Source organism: Geotrypetes seraphini, chromosome 2 (genome assembly GCF_902459505.1).
Source record: "Geotrypetes seraphini chromosome 2, aGeoSer1.1, whole genome shotgun sequence".
NCBI classification, from domain to species: Eukaryota; Metazoa; Chordata; class Amphibia; order Gymnophiona; family Dermophiidae; genus Geotrypetes; species Geotrypetes seraphini.
In genome coordinates, this window is record NC_047085.1 from 353,507,400 (window position 1) to 353,525,257 (window position 17,858).

The window sequence follows — 17,858 nt, forward strand, 5'->3', positions numbered from 1 at the left end:
AAAAGAAATATAATTTTTTTTCTACCTTTGCTGTCTGGTTTCTGCTTTCCTCATCTTCTCATTCAATTTCTTCCATCCACTGTCTCTCTTCTCTCTGTGTCTTCCATATACTGTTACTGTGCCTCTCCCTTTCTCCCCCCCTTCCAAATTGGTCTGGCACCCATCTTCTTCCTTCCTCTTCCCCCCATAGTCTGGCATCTCTGTCTTCTTCCCTTCCAGCATCTTCTCCCTACTCTCTGTTCCCCATTTCTCTTCAGCTTCTTCTCCCCACTCTGTCTTCCCCATTTCCCTTCAGCGTCTTTCTTTCCCTCTGTCTTCCCCATGTGCTTTCAGCGTCCTTCTCCCCTCTCTGTCTTCCCCATGTGCTTTCAGCGTCCTTCTCCCCCCTCTGGCTTCCCCATGTGCTTTCAGCATCCTTCTCCCCCTCTGTCTTCCCCATGTGCTTTCAGCGTCCTTCTCCCCCCTCTGTTTTACCCATTTCTCTTCAGCGTCTTTTTCTCTCCACCCCACCTTTCCTCCCTTTCTCCCTCCCTGCCCCTTACCTTCTTGGCGCTTTCACTCCTCCCCTTACCTTCGTGGCGCTTTCACCCCACCCCCCCAACAGGCCCGGGTCGACAAACCTCCCTGCCCTGTGGCCGGCGATATCTAAACTGCCTTCTTATGGCAGCTGTAGTTGCATATGGCTGCCGTAAAGGTCGTTTCTGATGCAACTTCTGGTTGCGTCAGAGACGACCTTTATAGCAACCATATGCAACTACAACACTCCGGGAGCCGTAAGAAGGCAGTTTAGACATCGCCGGCCACAGGGCAGGGAGATTTGTCGGACTGGACCGGACCTGGGGGTGTGTGAAAGCGCCACAATGGTAAGGGGGGGGAAGTTTGTGAAAGCGCAACAAAGGAGGGCAGCAGTAAGGAGGGAGAGAGCTCGATAGCGACTGGGCCGGCTGTGCACCCCCCAAGGCTGCACCCGGGGCAGACCGTCCTCCCCCTTGGTACGCCACTGAACCCATTACAGTTTTTTGCAGTTTTCTCAGTAACTGCTCTGAATTTCAAAGAGAAATTTTACATACTTATTTAGTCATCATACTTACCTATTACTAATAAGCAATATTTAATTATCTCAAGCTATGTTGATGTTACTGACATTTTAGTGTTAGTACCTAGTGATTTTTGCACATTAAAAATGTTTGAACTGAAACTGTGTAAAATAATATCATTCAAACATTACCTTAACACTGTGTCAGAATTTCACAGTCACTTTGAATGCTCAAAAGTGTCCTCCCCGAGCTGTAACATGGCCCTTCAGTTGCTATGGGAAGTTCTTAACAGACTTATTGATTGATTCTTGTGGCAGGCTGACCTAGATCATCCCCAGCACTTCCTTGAGTTTGGTGATTGCTGCTTTGAGTGGAGCTTGAGACAGGCCTCTTACATTGCTCTTCAGACATGGTAGCCCAAGAGGTTTAGGTTTGGAAAATGTGTTTACAAAACTCTACATCACCTTGACACCAAGCTAGTACCCCATTAAAAAAAATAATAATAATGGCTGTTTTACAGTGCACCAGTCATAGAACAGAAACTGTAGTTGGCTGCAGATGAGACAACAAACTGGAGTCAAGGATCAGAGGAAGCAGATTTTATTGTATCTGATATGGCTAAGGTGACCATACATCTCGTTTAGAATGGGACCGTCCTGTTTTTAGATCCCCCATCCCGTTGTCCCCATACAAAGCTTCGGGACACCAAAATGTCCCGTTTTCAGGGACAGCGTCCCGAAGCTGTGCGCGGGGACAATGGGACAGGTGATCGCTTCCTGTCCCTCCCTGCCACGCAAAAAAAAAAAAAAGCCTCCTTCCAGTGCCCGATTTAAACTCCCCCGGTTTGCCGCCGCCGCTGCTCTCCTTACCTCCCTGCTGCTGCTAATCGCCGCCCAGAAGCCTTCTTCCCGACGTCAATTCTGACGTCGGAGAGGACGTTCTGGGCCAGCCATTTATGCAGTAAACCTGGTTTCTTAAGAACTGAATATCAGCTCTTAAGTTCCCCCGAAATGCCCCCAATATAGCCAGTTTTGAATTTGGCTCTAATTGTGATATTCAGTGGCAATTAGCCAGTTAAATGCCACTGAATATTAGCAGGTAGTCCTGACCAAATGATTTCACTGGTCAAAGGCAGGCTAAAACATTTTGAATATTGGGCCCAGATGTTTAAATCCCTACATAGCATAAATGCACAGGAGGCAAGTCTCTTTCAATTGAAAGAAAGCTCTGGAATCAGGGGGATATAGGATAAAAGAGAAAGGGGACTAACTCAGAAGTAACCTGAGAAAATAGTTCTACACAGAAAGGGTGGTGGATTTATGGAATGGCCTCCCAGTTGAGGTGGTGGAGACAAAAACTGTATTGAATGCAAGAAAGCTTGGGACAAGTATTTAGGACTTCTAAGGAAATGAAAGGGAGTGTAGATGGCATGGATAAGCAGACTAGATAGGCCATATGGTCTTTATCTGCCTTCATTTGTCTATGTATCTTTGCATGGTCTTGCCTGGACTATGAGCTGCCCAGTTAAAATCTGCTAAGCCCAGTGCTTTCTACTTCATTGCCCCAGCACTTTGGAATACTTTGTCATTAGCAATTAATTCGTTCAATTTTCTATACCATTCTCCCAGGGGAGCTCAGAACAGTTTACATGAATTTATTCAGGTGCTCAAGCATATTTCCCTGCCTGTCCTGGCGGGCTCACAATATATCTAATATACCTGGGGCAATGAAGGGATTAAGAGGCAAATTCTATAAACGGCACCTTAACTTAGACACCCTACTGAAATGCCATTTGAAACGCAACTTAACTGAAAATTTGTGGAGGGGCATAATCGAAAGGAATGTCTAAGTCCATTTTCTTCAAAGTCACAAGTCTTCCAAAGTAAAAACTAGCTTAGGATACATTTTTGAAAAATACATCCAAATTTTTTTTCGTTTCGAAAGTGTCTATCTATACGTCATACTGATCTGATCGTCCAAGCCGCCAAATCGTCCATCTTTATAGCACATTTTAGTCCAACTTTTTGTCCAAATCAAAACCGCCTAGAACAAGCCCTGTTGGACGTGGGAGGGGTCTGCAAAATGATGGACTGAACACCCAGACATGGCACCTAAATAGTGGGGTACCTTATAGGGCACTGCTGCGAACTTCACAAAAAGGGTGCTATGTCTTCATCTCACTACAGCTCCCTTATAGGGCATGGTGAGCTCCCCAAACCACCTCCAGAATCCCCTAGACCCACTTATCTACCACCCCAATAGCCCTTATGGCTGCAGGAGTCATTTATATGCTAGTAAAAAAGGGTTTTGGGTATGTATAGGGGAGTGCACATGTTTAAATATCAATGCAGTGATTACATGGGCTTATGGGCATGGGCCCACCTTTCTATGGGTCCCTAACACCCACCAAGAAGGTTTAAGATGCCTCTGTGCAGCACGACTAGGCCTTCCTATACAAGGCTAGGACTAAGGCAGAACGTAACTTAGGGGTGATCATTAGCGAAGACATGAAAGCTGCCAATCAAGTTGAGAAGGCTTCATCAAAGGCAAGACAAATGATGGGTTGTATCCGTAGAAGTTTCGTCAGCCGTAAACCTGAAGTCATAATGCCGTTATACAGGTTCATGGTGAGACCTCATCTGGAGTATTGTGTACAATTATGGAGACCACATTACCAAAAAGATGTGCTGAGAGTTGAATCAGTTCAACGAATGGCCACCAAAATGGTCTCGGGGCTCAAAGTTCTCCCTTATGAGGAAAGGCTGAACAGATTGCAGCTATACTCATTTGAGGAACGTAGAGAGAGGGGAGACATGATTGAAACATTTAAGTATATCACAGGCCGCATCGAGGTGGAAGATGATATCTTCTTTCTTAAAGGTCTCTCGGCCACAAAAGGGCACCTGCTGAAAATCAGGGGTGGGAAATTTCATGGCGACACCAGGAAGTTCTTCTTCACTGAAAGGGTGGTTGATCATTGGAATGAACTTCCACCTCAGGTGATTGAGGCCAGCAGCGAGCCAGACTTCAAAAGGAAATGGGATACACATGTGGGATCTCTAGGGGGGTAAAATCAAGGGGGGTGGGTCATTAGAGTGGGCAGACTTGATGGGCTATGACCCTTTTCTGCTGTCATCTTCTATGTTTCTAAGGCTGCCAGGTGATGATGTTCTAGAGGCACAATTTTCAAGTTGTGATTAATATTTTTATGGGGGGGGGGGCCGGTGATCACTGGGGTACTGTGTGGGAGTCTGTATTATGTGTTTGCAGTGCTTATCTTTCACTTTAGGTGGGTTTTTGTGACAGACCATGTTTTAAATGGTCTAAGTCACAACGTCCAAGTGCAGTACAACCAAGTGCAGTACGACTAAGTCTAAGCCTGCCCACGTCCCGCCCAAATCCCACCCTCGACACTCCTCCTGACATGCCCCGTTTAGCTATGGTTGTTCAGTGGCACTATGGAGGCCTAGGTTATTTATAAATACATCCAAAACCCGGTTTGATTATTGGCACTTGAACATTTTTGACTGATGATCGTCCAAGTGCTGACTTAGGCCGGTTTATGGACATTTTTCTCTTTCAATTATGAGCCACAAAGTGTTTACCTGCGCCTAAATAAATGGTGCTGGAATTGTGCCTAATGCCGCTGTAGGCGTGGCTAATGCCAGAAGTGGTGTTAGACAACATAAAGGCCCTATGTAAGGAGTTACTAAAGTGAAAATGAGGGCACTGCCGATGTTAATTAACGCTGCCGCAAGATTGATTACTGGGGTTTCAAGAATGACTCATATAACCCCAGTGTTGAAACAATTGCATTGGTTACCTTTGCAGCAGAGAGTACAGTTTAAGATTCTTTCAATCATACAGCAAATCCTATATCACGTTTTCCCAATGGCATTAAAGGAGTTTTTTGAAATCTATCAACCCAGAAAATGTTTGAGATCTGAAAATGGTATGAAGTTGAATTTGGAAGGTTAAGATTAGGCAACAATGCTGTTTGTAGCAGGTGCCAAGCTTTGGAATGCCCTGCCCAGTATTCTGCGATTTTGTGATGGGAGACTGAATTTTAAGAAAATGTTAATGCCTTCATGTGCTAATGCTATTTGCTGCTGAAGCTTTACCATCCTGTAAATGTTTTTATGGAATTTTGTCTTTCCATCTTGTAGGATGAACTTAAAAGAAGGCTTTAATAATGATATTGTTAATTAATGTTTTATTGTGTTTGTCTTGTCGAAACATGTTTAGCATTTTTAATACGTATGCCTGCAATTTTGTAAACCGCATAGTTTTTATGCGGTATATAAGTTTTTAAATAAATAAATAAATAGGCATGATTTACATCAAAGAAAGGCACCAGAAATGAAGGTCTTGTAAACCCTGGCCTACATTTCCGGTGCCTATCTTTGCCAGAGGCACAGTTCTCTAAACCGCACCATCACGTGATTGATGTGCGATCAGCGGCCACTTTTAAGGTGATTGGTGGCTGCTTTTAAGGCGGCCGCCAACAATGGTGCTGGTTAGAGAATATGGGCCTAAGTGACTTGCCTAGCATCACAAGGAGCAGCGTGGGTTTGAACCCAGAAGTTCAGAGTGCTGAGGCTGTAGCTTCAACCACTCACCCACACTCTCTGGAGTATTCTTCGCTAGGTCCTCATGTTATCAACATCAGGAGGGTCTACCCTATTGCAGATTTTGGTATTATCCAGAACATTGGTTTCAAACTCAGACCCTTTGCAGGGCCACACTTTGGATTTGTAGGTACTTGGAGGGCCTCAGAAAAAATAGTTAATGTCTTATTAAAGAAATGACAATTTTGCATGAGGTAAAACTCTTTATAGTTTATAAATATTTCCTTTTGGCTAAGTGTTAATAATAATATTGTCATTTATAGCTAAAGAGACATATGAGTGATCAAGAAACTGTTTTATTTTACTTTTGTGATTATGATAAACATACCAAGGGCCTCAAAATATTACCTGGCAGGCCGTGAGTTTGAGACCACTGATCCAGAATGAGGCAAACCTTACCAGACAGCCCTTCAGCAATATTGTTTGTAAAATATTGTGAGCTCACAAGGAAATTCCAAGTGAGTTATCTTTACAGTGCTTTGAATCAATGATTAAAACTTGATTTTGATTCGGGTATCACCTGGTTGTTCTAGACATCACTATGAAGCACTTGTACCTGTTTTTTTAAAACTGTCTTTAGTATCTGTTTTGTTGTCTTCGTATGTCAAAGGATAATGAGTATCTACATCTTTTTAAGATGTAGTTCTTTTCTTGGCAAGTTTATCATTTATTGTGTTTGATTTACTGTTTTGTCTGGCCAACAGGTCTAAGCGGTGTAACTTATTTTAAGAAAAGAACACCATAATTAAAGCCAACAATAGAGCTGAAAAGCTGGGCAAGTTAAGCATCAGACTGTCCACTCCACTCTCTCAATGATCCAGATTAGGGTTTCCATATAACTCCAGAAAAAGGAGGACGAATTGAGACATTAGAGTTTTACTTCCATTGCTTTTTTCTGGAGCCATATGGTATCCTTAATCCAGTTCACACCATGTAGTTGCTCCAATTTGAATTTTCCTGTTCTCTCAAGTGATGGAAGAACCGGTTCTCTTCAACAGCAGGATATCCTCTCCTGCTCTCCAGCTCCAAAAAAATGGTTATACAAATAAAAACAAGTATTGCAAACTCTACACTGCTAATGGCATTCAGATAGGGCCTCGTTTACAAAGCCATGTAGCATGGGCAGCTGCGGTCACAGCCCTGAAGCCCATAGGGATTTAAAAGGCATCAGAGCCGTTGCCGCGTGGCTTTGTAAATAGCACAGTTCTTATCAGATATATTCACTTTGGATGTTGTTATGCAATTATTTCTTTGTAATTTTTAATTAATAAAAAGATGTAATCATTAAAACAGCTAACAGTTTAGTAAATAGCCCTTTAAGAGCTCTAATTATCTAATCTGAGCATGAAAAGTAGGAGGTAAATGAGAAAAATAAAACCTCTAATCTTGAACAGGAACTGTGCAGTGGGCAAAGTGGATAATAATGAACATACTCTATAATAAAGCATTTTTAGCCTGCCTGGTTCCAAGCTGTAAAATGAATTAATTGACTCATTACACTATGTATGAACCTCTTTAACATTTCCACAGCTTTAGTCCGAACCAGGAATTTTAGGCGATACCATTTTCGCCTCTATGTAAGCATATTTCTACATGCAGTCTCTGCTCTACTCATACTCCTTATCCAATCACATAGCTGCCACTGTCCACTTAATCCCTGGTCAATTCTAGTCCCTATTCATCTATCCTATCAAATCTCTTCCAAGCCTCTTTCTTTCTTCATAGTTCAGATTACGGGAGTAATTTTCTAAAGCCTATTCTGCATATAGGGGGTGGATTCTAGAAATGGCACCAAAAGTTAGGTGCCCAAAAAATTGATCACTAAACAAGTACAGTGTTCTCCCACAAATTTGCAGTTCGCGGGCCCGGTCATTCGTGGTATTCTCCGACCGAGGCATATCAAAGCAGCTCCTGATTGGTGAAGCCCGACTTTAGTACAGGAAGAAGCGGTCGGAGCAGACCGCGAGTGATTTCTTTCACTCGCCGGCACTCCAGCTGCCCTCTCCTGCCTCCCCAGGTGAAAAACTGTATTTGCGGTTTTTTGATATTCGCGGGGGTTCCTGGAACAGAACCCCTGCAAATATCGGGGGAGTACTGTATTGTAAAACAGCAAAGTTGGGTGCTGAAGCCAGGATGCACCGGAAAGGGGAGAGCCCACCATTCTGAAGAGGTGGACCTGCCAGCCAGAGAGAGTAGGCATCACTCTAGCTTGCCTTACTTTTAAAGGTACCGGGGGGGGGGGGATCTGGGGGGATTTTGGGGGGTGGGGGGTCTAAGTTTCAGGGGGTGGGGGGTTCAGGGGGTCATAGGTTCAGGGGGTGCCATCAGGAGGAAGTGGGCATCCCTCCTGCTGGGGATGTTGTGGGAGAGGTGCCGGCAGGAGGGAGTGGGTATCGCTTCTGCTAGGGATGTTGGGGGGTGGGAGTTGTGCTGGCAGGAGGGAGTGGGCATCCCTCTTGCCGCAGACAGTGTGTGTGGAGATTCCCTTGCCATGATCAGCTCAGCGGCAACGCAATTTTCTAAGCGGTATCTGTGACATGGATGTTCGTTAGAGGGGGGTAGTTAGGCAGGGTTAGGCGTCTCTGTTAGGACAGATGCAATTCTTTATAGGATGTCCATGTGTGATTCTCAAAAGCCGCTTATGCGGCTGCTTGGACTGGGTGTCCTGTAGAGAATTAGTCCCAAAATAAACAGGAAGACTGCACCTATTTATACAAGTTCTGCACAATATGAGGAATCCTGGAGCTTAGTTTTGAGGTATGCACATTTTTTATAGAATGCAAGGACACAGTTACAGCTTCAGAGCAGGTGTATATTTGTAGGGAAGAATGTGCATGCTGTTGACAATTGTTGTAGGAGTTTATGGTATAAAACCACAAAAGTGTCAACATAGCCTTTATAAATCTGACATAAAAAGGTACTTTTTTTTTGTAAATTTTTTACATAGTATAACGAAAGTAAATTCCTATAAAGTTTTCAGATATATTTAGTTTGTTTGTATGTGCAAGTATTATTTAAGAGTTTCTCTTTCCAAAATACTGCAAAACGTATGTCTTCCAGCGTGTATTGTGAAGTGCTGCCAGATTATGCCTACTAAAGAAATAAATCCCGAGCACCATCTAGTGGAGAAAAGAAATTATACATATTTACAGTATGGGTGAATATTTGTGTTTGCTTATAGATGGATATACAAGTACCCCCTTGCTACTTGCAAACCAAAAATAAACCATCCCCCTAAAAGGTGGGCTTTCATGCTAGGCAGTGGTAAATAAACTTCAAAAACATGCTCTTAATTCACTGTAAAGCACATATAAACCACCACCAGTGTTTTCTTCACAATATCTTAAGTCTCGGAAATAAGGAAAAGCCTCAGAAGTAAGGAAAGCCTATGGTGCTTTACAATAATCAAACAACAAATATTTTATATTTCACAAATAGTGGTATAACTATTAGAGAATCTAAGAAACAATCAATCACCCATTATACAGCAAAAGAATGATACCAAAACCCCCAAATCTCGAAACAAGCCTCATAATTTTATAAAAGCCCTTTCACGCTCATAAAAAGGTCTTTATTTTATGAATAAAAGTTTTATGAGCCTGATGTGTAAAGATACTTATTCAAGTAGTAGCCCTGCAACTGGGGTTGTGGAGTTGGTATACCAAACCTTTGACAGACTCCTTTATTTTTCTACTGACGCCAACTTCTATGTCTAGTAAATGTATGAGAGATTTGATTAATTACAGAAACAGAGATTATTTCTTTATGAAAAAATGAGGCCTAATAGACCACAAAATATATTTATTTGAAGTCTGAACAAAGTATAAAATGATAAATTTACCATATATTATAATGTTGTAAGTTTTTATTTGAAGTTGGAGTTGTTATATGTTTACCAATTCCAACGCCGACTTCACCCAAAATCGCTTCTGACTCCACAACTCGAGCTCCACAGACTCAGCCTGCTACAGTAGATAAGTAGCGAATAAGAGGGACAAACCCTAATTTTCAGTTTTGTTTAGTTTATTAGGATCATGTTTTCAAATGTTTTCAGAGGTTAGGAAAGCTGGAGAATTGGGCAACAGTATTATAATGGGTGATTTCAATCCCTGCAATATCACAATGAGAAACATATTTTGTGAATCATTTGTAAAAGAGCAATATGCTAGACCCTCAGGGCTCCTTTTACTAAGGCGCGCTAGCGTTTTTAGCGCACGCAGGATATTACCGTGCACTACACTGCACGCTACGCAACTAGAACTAACGCTAGCTCAATGCTGGCGTTAGTCTAGCAGGCAGGGAAATTCAGCGTGCGCAATTCCACGCGTTAATGCCCTCAGTCAATCTGGTCTATATGAACCCAGAAGATGTTCAAAATATGCAAGACAGAAAAAAGTACTAATGAATATCTGAGGAGCACCAAAAAATTGTTTGGAGAGAAAAAGACCTCAATTAGAAGGCTTCATGGGTCTTACAAAAAAAAGCCCAAACCAGGCACTACAACTCAATAGTGTCGCATCTGATTAGAACTGGTTAAACACTGCAATTGTCCAAACTTTGGCTGCAAATGATCCAAGTCCAAAATCAGTACATCCATAAAGTTCAAATCCCAGAAGACTGTTTCAATCTATAAGTGTGCTGTTAGTAAAAAAAAAAAACCCAACATAACATCACCATTGCATTAAAAAAGGGAAAAGTATTTAGCTTTTAAACTCGGGATCCAGCATCGTCAAAAATCTTCTGGCTTCCTCCGGTTCTATGCATCAAGTTCTCCTTCCTAAGTAACTTGAAACACCCTTAGGAAGGAGAACTTGATGCATAGAACTGGAAGAAGCTGGCAGAGATTTTTGATCACGCTGGATCCCGAGTTTAAAAGCTAAATACTGACTGATTAGAAATGTTTATGCAGGAGCGTCAGGGGGGCGGGTCAAGATGGCGGCGATGTGAGGAGCTGTGAGAGACGCGTTAAGATCTCTCTGTGTTTAGCTTTGCCTGAACTTTTTTACCTCGCTTTCATGCCTCATTCGAAGAGAAAAGGGGTGGTCAGGGGGCCTTCCTCGCTGGCCCTGGCGTCTACCCCTCGGCAGCAAATGATGGAAAGCTTCTTTTCAGCTCTTCCAGCACCAGCAATATCTGGAGTAGAGAGCCTGGCGTTGGGCGGCGAAGACAGGGAGTCGCTTGCCCTTTCGGGCATAGAAACATCACTGTCTCCTCCGGTTTCCCACACTCCTCCGTGTCCAGCAACTGCTGGAACGATGTGGCGAGAGACACCCGATCCCGGAAGTGGAGGCGCGGGGTCTCCCGACGAGGGCACAGCGTCTGGAGACAGTCAGCTGATGGAAGCCAACAAGAGAGAGGGGGATTTGTCCTCTCCGACGGAGGTTTCCCTTCAAAGCATCTGGTCTTTACTTCAGCGGATGGAGACAAAAATGGAAAAATCATCTGAAGAGGTAACAAAAATAGTGGAAAACTTGGACTCATTGACTAAAATTGTGGAAACAATGAAAAGGGATTCTAGTGCTCAAACTAAGCAGATGCAGGAGGATATATTGCATTTACAACAATTCAAGGTGGCTTCAATTAAAGATAGTTTCCTTATAAATAAGAAATTGGAGCAATTTGAAAATTTCAATAGGCGTCTGAACCTCCGTATTTTAAATTTTCCTCAAATTCCGGGTATATTGCCTTTTGACTTATTGAAAAGATACCTGACTGAAAATTTAAAGATTTCGTCAAATTGTATTCCCCCTATAAATAAAATCTACTATTTACCAAATAAGAAGATACCTGGAAGAGAAGGAGAAAAAGAGATTGAGAAAGAGGTAAGGAGAAAAAATAATGAAATGGAATTTGCTAATGTGACTGCTCTTCTTGAACAAACAATTACCACTGATACTGCTAGAGCTACACTCTTAGTATCATTTGTTTTCGAGCAAGACGTGAACATGATTATGAAATTATTCTTTAAAAACTCACAGAAACTATTTGGGGAGCAAAAAGTTTGGATATATCCTGATGTCGCAAAGACTACACAAGAACGGAGGAAAAAATTTCTTTCTATGCGTCAAGATATTATAAAATTGGGAGCAACTTTCTTGTTAGCATACCCCTGCAAATGCTTAGTTAGGTATTTGGGAGTTAAATATACATTTTTCTCTCCTAATCATCTGAAGGAATTCTTGGATGTAAAGAAAATCATCAAGGACTGAGGGAAAATAGAAATTAAATAGCTGGTGTTTAGAACATAAAGCCTAATCGTTTAATTAAATTCCTCTTTAAATTTCTCTCAAAAAAGTTTCGATTGACCATCCCACTATTATAGTGGTCTAAGAAAGGAAAATTTATTTATTTTTATAAGTATGAATCTATAATACTTCTGTATTGTTTTTCTTTCCTGTGTTTATTGTAACAAGATGTATTCTTGTAAAATTTTGTTGAATAATAGAAATAAAATAATTAAAAAAAATAAAAATAAATAAAAGCTAAATACTTTTCCTTTTTTTAATGCAATGGTGATGTTATGTTGGGGTTTTTTTTTTTTTACTAACAGCACACTTATGGATTGAAACAGTCTTCTGGGATTTGAACTTTATGGATGTACTGATTTTGGACTTGGATCATTTGCAGCCAAAGTTTGGACAATTGCAGTGTTTAACCAGTTCTAAGCAGATGTGACACTATTGAGTTGTAGTGCTTGTTTTGGACTTTTTTTTGTAAGATCCATGAAGCCTTCCAACTGAGGTCTTTTTTTCTCCAAACATGCCTCTGAAAATCACCCTCTCTGTCTCTCTCTATACAGCACTGAATAGATCTGGTATGCACTATACAAATCATGATAGCAATAATAATGGCAGTTTCTTCCCTAATAACCAACCAGAATGTAATGTAATGTAATGTAATTTATTTCTTATATACCGCTACATCCGTTAGGTTCTAAGCGGTTTGAAGAAAATATACATTAAGATTATAAATGAGAAGTAAGAAGGTACTTAAAAAATTCCCTTACTGTCCCGAAGGCTCACAATCTAACTAAAGTACCTGGAAATTAATAAAGATGGTTGAAAAAAGAAAAATTCTATGTGAATTTATAGGATGGAAATTAAATGATGTACATAATATTACCTTTTGTGGATTTAAGTTTTTTGGTTGGACTTTTATGTGATTATGTTTCTCACACAGGTCTTCTGACACAGTTTTGGATTTTCTCCATTTTCTTGACCTCTTCTCTGCATCATAGTGGACCTCTTCGGTTTCACTGCTATCTGAATAGTTCAGACTGGCAGCGTGCGGATTTAAGTTTATATCTAATTTGCCAAATGAGTTGTTCGTTGCCATTTGGTCATTTGGACTCTTTCGTTTTGGCAAGGGGAGTTTGGAAAACCCTCTTATTTCCTTTGAAGAGTTGACTGAGGACGTTTCAGAGTCGGAGTACACCGTCTCTGTATTTGTGTAGAGTCCAGAAGAGGGTGAAGTCACAGGATGATATTGGTCATTGCCATATACCCATTCGGTATTATACTGGGAGCCAGCATAGCAAGAATCATCAGACAACTGCCCGGGTCTTTGGTGGAGCACAGTCAAGGCTACATTCCACTCAGCCTCCTCTTCGCTGTCAGACCCCATTTCATCATAGGCTGACACAACACTGGACTCATTCTCCAGAGCTCTGATGAGCTGGTTTTTTGGTTTGGCCAGTATTCGAGGACGAGGCAATGTCATATTTTGCAGAGCCAGCCAGTTTCCATCAGAGCTTTGCAAAAGGGGAGGTGGGCCTATCAAATTCATAGAAAAAGAGGAATCAATAAAAATAATAATTGCAAAATGTTCTTACTTTATAGTACCTCGATCTATATATGTTTATGAAGAATTATGTAGAAAGGGGTTCTCGACTCAGTCTGCAGGATATGCCCAGCCAATCAGGTTTTAAGGACATTCATAATGAATATGAATGAAAACCATTTGCATAGGTATGCATTGTATGCAAATCTATCTCATTAATATTCCCTGTGGGTATCCTGGAAACCTGACTGGCTAGGTGAGTCCCAATTAGGACGGGGTTAAGAACCCTTGATATAAACACTTCTGTTTTACAAAAACTGGCTCTCTCAAAAACATTTTAAAAAATGAAAACACAAAGTTAAGAATCACATACGTTTGTTAGCAACTAGAGTGAACATAGCCAAAATAAACATTAAGAAGCATACTCTGACAAGCAATTCTGAGTCACCTATGAAAGGTTTTATACAGTGTTCCCCCGCGAATTTGTGGTTCACGAATCGCGGACTCACTCATTCGCGGTCTGCTCCAACCGCCTCTTCCTGTAGTAAAGTCAGGCTATACCAATCAGGAGCTGCATGTCAAAGCAGCTCCTGATTGGTGTAGTCTAACTTTACTACAGGAAGAGGCGGTCAGAGCAGACCGTGAGTGATTTTCTTCACCTGCCGGCACGCCAGCTGCCCTCTCCTGCCTCCACTGCCTTTTGACAGGTAAAAAAACCACATTTGCAGTTTTTCAAAATTCATGGGGGGTTCCTGGAGTGGATGAGGTTCGCTGGTCCCGGTCATGTGCCTTTATAAACATACAGAAAGTCATCGCATATAGCGGACTTGCATATAACAGACTTTCGGATATAACGGACAACCAATTTGGTCCCCAGAGCCGCTTTTAGCTGTAGTTTTGTTCGGCTATAATGGATATGCAGGCTCCGCCTAAAAGGCGCATGGCGTGTTGGTGATATAGTATCAAAATGCAGCCCAGAAGAAAATGACAGAGTATTTTTCTTTCCAGTGCAATCATTTCATGCCATACCAATGTTTTGCTGAGTTTTGTTCTTGATGTTGCTGATATGGTTGTGCAGTGACTGTTGTTCATTGATTGTACACTGCTCCCTCCGTATTCACGGTTTCAGCAACCGCGGTTTCGATTATTCACAGTTTTTAGCTTGCTGGCTCCTCCCCCCCAAATTACATCAGCTTGCATAGAGAAATCACCAATTCCAAGCGTTTCCAGAGAAAATCGCTGATTCCCAGCACTTTCTTCACCGTGTTTTGCCTCTCCATCAGGAACAGGCCAGGTCTCCCACTATGTTATTCGCATTTTCACCCTATTCACGATGGTTTTTAATAGAAAACAGCAAATAACATTTGAAAAAGTTATTTGCGGTTTTTCTGTATTCACGGGTCTGTTAATCCCCTATCACAGCGAATACAGAGGGAGAAGTGTACGTTGTTTCAAGATGACCTAAATAAAGATTTTAAAAAATGCAACTCTGGATATAATGGACTGTTTTTCCAGGTCCCTCGAAGTCTGTTATAATGAGATTATACTGTACTATTTAGTCACTGCCGGGGCTGTCTGGTGGCAGAGCTCCATAGTTTTTTTGGCAAGAACCGCCTAATAAATCATATTAATTTGAATTTACCTAGTGCCTTTCATCCAATCTGGGTATCAATGAGCATTATTTTAGTGGCCTATATGATTTGATTTGCCTTCTTTCAACAATGAATTTGGAATTCTATTGCCAATTGTTCTACAATATAAAAGAAATTGCCTTATCTAAAATAAGAATGGGCGGCACTGGCATAGTAAGGGGGGCAGTCCACCCCGGGCACAATCTTTATAAAGAGTGCAGGTACCCTTCCTCCTCTCTGCCCCCCCCCACGCTTCCCCCCCCCGCCGCGCGCATATGCTCCTTCCCTTCCCTCCGACTTCTTTAATTTTTCCTGCACGAGCAGCATTATGAACTTGCTGCCTGCATTGGTGTCACCTCTCTCTGACCTCACTTCTGGGCCCCACACCTAGGAAGTGATGTCAGAGGGATAGCCGACATGATGCGGGCAGCCTGGAAAATTAAAAAGGTATGGGGGAAGGGAAGAGGGGAAACACACGTGGTGGTGGGGGGTCTGGAAGGAGTGGGGAGGGGGGTGGAGGGGGGTTAAAGGAGTGGAGAAGAGGGTGAGGAAGGGGTGCCACTTCTCGGGCGTCACTTACCCTCATTAAGCCACTGTATGGCAGGTTACTTTAGAAACCTCGCAACACGTAATGTGTAGATTGCATACACATTGAAGCGGTGATTTCAGAAAGCTGCTATTTACATGTGGAAATCCACATCGCACAGAGATTTAAAGAAGGTGTAATGACGGCATGGTTTGGGTATGTCATGGGTGGGACAGAAATCTACCCAGTCGATATTCAAAAAGATTTAGCCAGCCTCTGACTGGATAAATCATTTGATTGGGAAAAGGTGCTAATTTTCACTGGCACTTAACTAGCTAATTGCTGCAAACATTCCTCAAAACAGGCTATGTTTGAGACATTCCAGGGGTGGAGTCAGCTCTTGGCAACTTAAGTACTGATATTCAGCCTTAAATTGCCAGGTATAGTACATAAATGTGACCGCATAAAAGTCTGTCTTATCATTGTGTGGTAGGGTTACCAGATTTTACTCGTGTAAAATCCGGACCCATAGCCCCCACTCCCAGGCCCGCCCAGTTCCACTCAGCCCCGCCCTATTATAACCAAGTCACGCCCCATTCCCCCCAGCCTTGCCCCCCTCAACCTGTTCTCATCCTCAGGACTGCATCAGGAGGGTATCTGCGCATGTATGGATGTAACACGATGATGTCACATGCATACACGTGTGCACATGATGTCACAGCATTGCATCTGCACATGCGCAGATGCCCTACTGATGTGGTCCTGAGGTGGAAGCTGTTCAAAACCACGATAAAATGCCGGGTTTTGAAAAGCAACAAATCCCCGGGACCGGATGGCATCCATCCGAGGGTCATCAAGGAACTGAAAGGGACTATAGCTGAATTGCTTCAACTAATAGCCAACCTGTCAATCAAATAGGGGAAGATTCCGGAAGACTGGAAGGTTGCAAATATTACGCCGATCTTCAAAAAGGATTCGAGGGGAGATCCAGGAAACTACAGACCAGTGAGTCTGACCTCAGTACCGGAAAGATGGTAGAGGCGCTGATAAAGGACCGCATCATTGATCACCTTGATGGACATGGTCTGATGAGGACCAGCCAGCACGGCTTCAGCAAAGGCGGATCTTGTCTGACAAACTTTCTGCACTTCGAGGGGGTAAACAGGCGGATAGACAAGGGCGATCCAGTCGACATTGTTTATCTAGATTTTCAGAAGGCGTTCGACAAGGTTCCACATGAACAACTACTTCGGAAGATTGCGAGTCATGGAATCGAGGGTGAAATTCTCACGTGGATCAAAAACTGGCTGGAGCATAGGAAACAGAGAGTGGGGATAAATGGACAATACTCGGATTGGAAGAGCATCACCAGTGGGGTGCCGCAGGGCTCGGTGCTTGGACCTGTGCTCTTCAACTTCTTTATAAATGATCTGGAAATTGGTACGACGAGCGAGGTGATTAAATTTGCAGACGATATTAAGCTATTCAGAGTAGTGTAGACGCAGGAGGATTCCGATGATCTGCAACGTGACATAAACATGCTTGAGAAATGGGCTGCGACATGGCAAATGAGGTTCAACGTGGATAAGTGTAAGGTGACACATGTCGGTAACAAAAATCTCATGCACGAATACAGGATGTCCGGGGCTGTACTAGGAGAGACCTCCCAGGAAAGAGACTTGGGAATTCTGACCAACATGTCGATGAAGCCCTCTATGCAATGTGCAGTGGCGGCAAAAAGGGCGAACAGAATGCTGGGAATGATTAAAAAGGGAATCACGAACAGATCGGAGAGGGTTATCCTGCCGCTGTACCGGGTCATGGTGCGCCCTCACCTGGAGTACTGCATCCAGCACTGGTCGCCATACATGAAGAAGGACACGGTACTACTCGAAAGGGTCCAGAGAAGAGCGACTAAAATGGTTAAGGGCTGGAGGAGTTGCTGTACAGTGAGAGATTGAAGAAACTAGGCCTCTTCTCCTTTGAAAAGAGGAGACTGAGAGGGGACTTGATCGAAATGTTCAAAATACTGAAGGGAATAGACTTAGTAGATAAAGACAGACTGTTCACCCTTTCCAAGGTAGGGAGAACGAGAGGGCACTCTCTAAAGTTGAAAGGGGATAGATTCCGTACAAACATAAAGAAATTCTTCTTCACCCAGAAAGTGGTGGAAAACTGGAACGCTCTTCCAGAGCCTGTTATAGGGGAAAACACACTTCAGGGTTTCAAAACAAAGTTGGACAAGTTCTTGCAAAAC

At 42.6% G+C, this 17,858-nt stretch overlaps 1 protein-coding gene across 4 annotated transcripts in view; it reads right to left on the bottom strand.

Annotated features, from left to right (window-relative positions):
- The window catches only part of MYRIP (myosin VIIA and Rab interacting protein), a 438,913-nt gene that overhangs the window by 68,791 nt on the left and 352,264 nt on the right, over nt 1–17,858 (bottom strand). For all 4 annotated transcript variants that reach the window (XM_033930406.1, XM_033930409.1, XM_033930410.1 and 1 more), the window contains exon 10: nt 12,788–13,437. In XM_033930406.1, the coding sequence (XP_033786297.1) occupies nt 12,788–13,437 (650 nt within the window). The remainder of the gene's footprint in view (nt 1–12,787; nt 13,438–17,858) is intronic.